The sequence below is a fragment of the Helobdella robusta genome (assembly GCF_000326865.2).
Source record: "Helobdella robusta unplaced genomic scaffold HELROscaffold_18, whole genome shotgun sequence".
Lineage (NCBI taxonomy): Eukaryota > Metazoa > Annelida > Clitellata > Rhynchobdellida > Glossiphoniidae > Helobdella > Helobdella robusta.
This window is the reverse complement of record NW_008703981.1, coordinates 1,483,151-1,490,650: the sequence shown is the minus strand read 5'-3', so window position 1 is coordinate 1,490,650 and position 7,500 is coordinate 1,483,151. Positions and strand designations below refer to the sequence as shown.

Below are 7,500 nucleotides of genomic sequence, written 5' to 3'. Positions count from 1 at the left end.
AATTTGATTTGATTATAAGATTGATATATTGATTGACACATTCATACATGTAAGCTATTGGACATGTTTAGCATTAAACAAATGAATTTATTGAAGGCTTATCCCTTTCACAGCAATAATGATAAGTATATAAATATATATAAAACAGCCATGAGCATAGGTCATTATAAATAAACCAACATACACATTCATTATTTAGAAAGCCCTTGAAATTTTTAAGAATTTAAAAATATTTTTGAATTTGAAAAAATTAAAAACAGTAAGAGATACAAAATTCTGATAAAGTTTAAAAACAGTATATAACAAAACAGTAACATTTTATTTTTAAAATGATTCTTCCTATGATGGACAATAAAAATTTTAGGTTCTCATCGTTAGATAGATAAATATAATTTATTCTCTTTCTGTTTCTACACAGACAAATATAGAAAAAAAATTTTTTTTTATTAATTTTTACATTTTATCAATTTTGTCATAGTCGGTTGGCGTCTTTTTAATCAGTCATTTTTTTTTCAAATACAATCTGTTAAATTAAAATGTAAGAGAGAGAGAGAGAGAGAGAGAGAGAGAGAGAGAGAGAGAGAGAGATTATTACTATTAGGATACTTAATGTATGAGTGACAAACATAGTATATGTATGTATATGTATTTTTATTTAATTAAATAAAATAATTAAAATATTAAATAAATTATTTAAAAAAATTGTTTTTCAATTTAAAAAACACAGCCTAAACAACTTAACTGATACACATCCATAACTCTAATCGTAATGCAGATCAAAAAACAAAACGAGACAAAACGAAACAAAATTACGAAACGAAATTTACCTGGAAGATGGCCATCCAACTCTTGTTTCGATCAAACATATCAAGCTCTTCAACCGGACCCATGGCAATTTATTATTATTTTATTGCAAAGTAAACGTTTCGGAAAAAAATAATTAACAATTTTAATGAATCACTAATAAATTTAAAAACAAATTAACAAGACGCTAGCCCGTTTTGAGGAGAAAAATGACAAAAAATCCCAAAGGGATGAACGATGACGATAATACAATTTAATAAAACGCATAGACAAACAATTTTATGAACCGTATGAAAATACAAAGACCTATTAACACGTTAAATGTATGCCATTTAATATACATATAATATATACGCTATACCCAGAGTTTATACGAGCTTTCTTCCCAAACTATGTTATCCATTTTTAAGAAAATAATTTTTATGATATTTTACTGAAAAGACATCTGCTTCTTTGAACTTAAATTTTTCATTAACTTGTAACTACTTAAATATGTTATAACTCTATTAAAGACATATGTTTGTTTTGTTATATACCAATAATTATTTTAAAAGTATTTTAAAAAACAATAACGCTTGTAAATTTATTTGTAATTTTAGTAAAAATTCAAACATCATATATATGAAACATATCATTAACCATTATTAGTATTAACGTTGCCGAAATTTGTACACAATTACTGTACTATTGACATAGGAACATCATTCTGACTTCTGTTGTTGTTGTTTTCATTGAATTTATGTCTTTCATACTAATATTGATCTGGAGCAACCTTTTAAGTCCTTTCCTTCGAAAGAGAAATTATGTGATCAGCGCTTATATACAGACACAGACAGACAAACCACACACATAGTGCTTAGATGTTCCTAAGCTTATGTTGGTTTTCAGTTTACAGAATTTGAATTGAGATGCTAAATAACATTGTAAAAAAGTGACAAGTTTCAAGTACACTTTTCAGGATAATAAATTTTTAAGAAAGTAAAATAAATTTTCATTTTTGATGAAAAATTTGCCAAAATGGCTAAAAAATTTGATCTCTAGCATCTCGATAATTTATTTTACATTGTATTTTAAATAGTCAATGGAGCGTAACGAGCAATAAATCCTTACAATCATATTCGTCGTCGTTGTCATCATCACCATAATCATCATTATCATCATCTTCTTCATCATTACCATCATCATCTTTATCATTATCATCATCATCCTAGTCATCATCGTCATCTTGGTCATTATCATCATCTTGATCATTATTATCATCCTAATCATCATCGTCATCTTGATCATCATCGTCATCTTCATCATTATCATCATCTTGATCATCTTCATCGTCCTCATCATTATCATCATCATCGTCGTCGTCGTCGTCTAGATCATCATCACAACTCAACAACAGCAACCATCAATTATAAATAAAGGTGTGCGCGCGTAATTATTTTCAAGTAGGCAATCCTCATTATGTCATTAATTATATGTGCGGTACACACACACACACACACACACAAACACACACATACACAGACACATACACTCAGACGTATAATATATAATTAGGCAATTGTTTATTTACTCATTTATCTATTTATATACTAAACATGCAATTATATCCTGTTATACATATACACGCACGCACACACACACACACGCACACACTGCATGACTATGCGTGTGTGTGTGTGTTTGTTTTTGTGTGTTTGTATACAATAAAAGATTGAATAAAAGAATTAAAGAGAAAGAAAGAGAGAGAGAGAATATTAAAGTTCATATTCGTATAAAAAAAAATGGAAAATAGTTATCACGTGAAAAAAACAAATGTATAAACAAACAAACACATAAATACAAATACTTAAACAAACAAATGAATCAAAAATATTTAAGCAAACAAACAAAATAATGCATCAGTGTCACGCGGCAAGAAAGTGTTAATCCTTATGTTATTGGGGGTCATTTATGTTTGTATGTATGTTTGTATGTATGTGTGTGTGCGTGCGTTCGTGTGTGTGTGTGAATGTATGTGTGTGTGTATTTATTTATATTTTTTATACATTGAAAAATAATTTCATCGCTACTACTATTGTTGCTAATGCTAAAAATAACAATGATAACGATAAAAATTGTTTGTTTTGTCATAAATTGTACAAATTATTAACAACTAAAACACGAACTATACTGCTTATAAAAAAAAACCAAAACCAAAACAAAAAAAACAAAAATAAGAGGAAGAACAAAAATTAAAAAAGAATCTATCGCTGATAGAAACATGACATACATTCAATCATTCATTCATTTAATTGGTTGGCGTATACACCGACGCCGACCAATAAACGAATAAATGAATGCAGAACATTTCCATAGAAGACCTTGACCTTAGCATCTTGAAACGTCACTTCCGCGAGGTCAGTCCGGGGTCAAATTAAGATGGCGGGCGGTCAGTTTGTTTTGACGATGATGATGGCGATGACGATGATGAAGTCAATGATGAAATTGATAATAATAATAGTTATTAATAATAGTTATAAAATTGATAAATGATAATAATGATGATAATTCACGAAAACATGCGTGTGTAAAAATTCAATTCACTTTTATTAATGTATTCAAACAGTTAACAACGCAACAGACATGTATCCACACGTATATGTACACGTGCAAAACACATACACACACGCCCGCTGGCACGCACGCACACACAGACAACAAACATACAATCGCACACACGCACGCACACATACGTCCAATGAAAGTTTGAAGTTGTCTGGACCTCTGATCACAACCGCCCTTGAATTTGCACACTACTTGGTCATCAACTGACCAGAAATTAATTTATAAAATAATTATAACAATTATATTTATTATTATTTATTATTCTTGTTAATTAATTAATTAATTAATGTTCATTCATGTTATTAATAACACACAGACGTAGGCATGTACATATGTACATTCACGCACATACAATCAAACATACACACAGTTTTAATTAAAAGTTATAATTAATGATAATAATTTTAAATCTATCCACCCTTGTCGCAACCACACCAGCGACAACTACTTCCAAGCACACTGACAATTTCTACGACAACTTAACAATGAAAAAAAATCTTTTTCAAGTGATGCTGCAACAATATTGAAGAAAAAATGTAATGAAGTAAATAAGAATAGCGTGGAGTAAATGAACTGTTACGCCAAGCCATTAGAGTCCATAAGGATGTTGCGCAAGACGAGCACCACAACACACATCATACCGTTGCGTAACTCGCTGTAAGACGGGCCTCTTCTGAGTAATTAAACGACTCAATATTGTCCACTTGTACTTCTGCTAGAGTCCTGAAAAATGATTGCCTATTATCAATCAGCAGTGGTGTATCCAAGGTGGGGGCACTATGGGGCTGAGCCCCCCCCCTCAATGGACGAAATAGAAAATCCAGTTGGAGCTAAGGTTAAATTTCTATTCTGACCATGCCACGGTCATCACTCTTTTTGTTGCGTTCTAATATAACTTATATTGTGATTTATAATTTATACATTTTTGTTTATTTTCATAAAGCAACAAATGTAAGGATAATAATGTTAGTTGAAAAATTTTAAAAATATCTTATACAAAACAAACTAAAAAAAATTCAGTTTGGCATGGAGAAGAGAAAAATATTAGACGGAAAAAAACGAATGCAAACAACACATACAGACACATACAGACACATACAACCAGTCGTACGTATGATTGTACAAACAAATGTACAGACATGTGTACAAACATAGATAGAAACGTACTAATTAAATAATAAGTTGTCAGTCTGACATAATGTCTGTACGTACATCTCACTAAAACAAATTCTGCACTTTACCTCGTGATTTATTAGACACCTTGTGTGCCTTCCATTTCACGTCTGCATTACCTATACACCTACGCTGACACACACACACACGCACGCACGCACACACACACGCATAGTCACATATCTGCATACATTATCAGTATTTCTATCATTTATACTGCGTGTCTCTCTACACTGTATCATTTTGAGAATCCTTGATGGAGCTGTAGAGAAATAATGCTCCATCTTAAATCTCTATTTTTGTAAATGTGTTACTAAATCGAGATAAGAAAATTTAAAAAAAATCTTTCTAGTCCTGTACGTCTTGTAAAATTAAAATAAATATTGGACATATTGCGTGGCGTCAAATGGGTTGAGTCGGAAGAAATATAGGTGGGTAGGTAGGTAGGTACTTTGCCTGCAAACATGCCAGGTTCAAATTTGTGGTACATCAATTGGTTAATGTTCAATAAGTCGATTAATGTATAAACCAACCGGTTGATTTATAGAACAACCAGCAAATAACAACCATTATAGATCAACCAGTATAGATCAACCATTAGTTAAATTTTCTGTAACTTGCAATTGAATATTGACGACAGCAAGCGATCAAAGACATATCATTATGATGATAACCGCTCATAAATACGAATGCATTATTAAATTATATAATGAAATTTTGGTTAAACAGTTAAGTTTTCGTTTAATTTGTAATATTTAACAATTCGCTGAATAGTTTTAAAAATAACCATCAAACTAATAAAATAAATTACACACATAAGAACAAAACAAATGGTGACACCAAAAACTCTGCTCTCTGATTGGTTGTTGAAGACGTGAAACTCGCGTTCTCATTGGTTGGAAAGCAACGACAAGGACACTTGTCAACGGTTGCTTAATAAAAGAGGCATTTGTTACGGGGTCCGTTAGTGCCGGCAAGTTGAAACAAATCTGTCGCTGTTGTTGTGATTCGTATTTCATAAGTTGTTGTAGGCAAATATTTTAAATATTAAAATAATAATAATATAATAATGCAATAATAATACCAATTCATCTAAGAAGCTACTAAAACTTGATTATATGATGTACGTGACTTCAAAAATTGTAAAGCTTGCGATTCATTGATCGAGTTTGTAAACTTTAAATATGACTAAAAGATCCTTCGACGTCGAATCTCTAATTAGAAAAACTACCGCTGGCGATGACGTAGAAGAATTAAATTTAAAAGTAAACTCAAATTTCAACGCTTCTCCAATAGATAACAAACCTTTCGTGGATAATGATCTACCACTGAACATGGCATACGAACCAAAAGTTACACCACCACACGCATCTTTCCAAAGCGCTCTTACAACCCATCGTCGACATCAGCTGCAACCACCAAGGTTGCAGCTGATGTCGAGCGTCTGCCAAGGAATGATTCACGCAGACGCAAGTTGTCGTACTCACGTGTGGCCCACCTGGTTTTCCATTATAAATCCGTATTTTAATAATTTTGCTTCTAAGTGTCCATCTAAATCTATCAATGATTCAAAAAGTGGAGAGTTGTCATTGGAGGAGGATAATAATGGCGTTAAAAATAAAACAAGTTTAGTTTCTGAATGTAGAAAGTGTGGCGATACTTCGGATGAGATAGAAGCAGGTGCAGCTACTGCAACAAACAACAGCGGCAGATGTGTGGCTGCTGTCAAATGCGAGAATATCGTCAGTGGGTGTATGTCATCGTGTTTTGAATCTTTCCGTGAACCTTTTTATTCGCCAATCCTTCAACAATCTCAGGGCTCTCAAAATGGTACACACATTTTTGTTTTTCGATTTTATTTAATATTTTTTATAGTAAAAATTTGTTTATTGAATGATTTTAAACAGAACACAAAATTAAATTAAATTTTAAATCTTGAATTTTAAACGTGTGTCAACCACTTAACTGTTATTAAATTTCGTTTTACACATAGGAAATTATTAAATAACAAATACACACAAATATTTTAAAAACTTTCTTTCAAAATAAACCACTACAACAACTTCATACCAATCACCCAACCAACCAACAAATACCAACAACCACCAACAGCCACCACCAACAAATACTCCACTCCAGGTTTCGTGAGCACCACATCAGGCCTCAAACAACCAGCCACCACCAGCGACAGTGAACTGGACGCAGCAGACGATACACCACACAACGCAAACTCAGACATCAAACGACTTCGTACAGCCTTCAGTAGTAAGCAGTTACTAGGCTTGGAAAAGGAATTTCTAAACGGCGGAATGTATCTTTCGAGGTTGAGAAGAATTGAAATAGCGGAAAATTTAAAACTATCGGAGAAACAGGTGAAGATATGGTTCCAGAACAGAAGGGTGAAACACAAGAAAGGCAGTGTAGAACAGGGAAGGTACTGTCAAGACAAAGCCGCACATATTTCCACATCCAGTAATTCCCAAACTGACAAGAAAATTGATATCGTGTCTAATATAAACTGCGGGAAACTACATTTACAACGCAATACACTCGACTTTCCTGAATATATTAACAATTGGAATAATTAATTTTATGTATAACGATTTATAACAGTAGTACGTAATATAACTAAGCCAGGTAAATAACGCTTGGTTGTTAGTTAAAAATGTCTCTGAATTCTCTTTGAATTGTAATCGAAATATATCTATTATAAGTCTAATTATTAGTTTTTCAAATACTTTTGCATTTATTTGTAACATTCATTTTATTTTTTATACCGAATTTTGTAATTTTCAAATATTCATGGCCATAAAATTTCAGATAGTGCTGGTGCAATACAAGTTTATATTTTTAGCCTCACCTAGCGAATAAAATTCGAGTTTACAACTCTCAGTTTTTGATTTACTCACTACTTCTAGA

At 31.9% G+C, this 7,500-nt stretch overlaps 1 protein-coding gene across 1 annotated transcript; it reads left to right on the top strand.

Annotated features, from left to right (window-relative positions):
• Positions 1 to 5,557: 5,557 nt before the first annotated feature.
• HELRODRAFT_98619 (hypothetical protein) lies at positions 5,558 to 7,440 on the top strand. Its single transcript, XM_009016352.1, has 2 exons — positions 5,558 to 6,411; positions 6,721 to 7,440. Exons 1-2 carry the CDS (start codon positions 5,766 to 5,768, stop codon positions 7,167 to 7,169), a joined length of 1,095 nt encoding a protein of 364 aa, XP_009014600.1. The 5' UTR covers positions 5,558 to 5,765; the 3' UTR covers positions 7,170 to 7,440.
• The last annotated feature ends 60 nt before the right edge of the window (positions 7,441 to 7,500 follow it).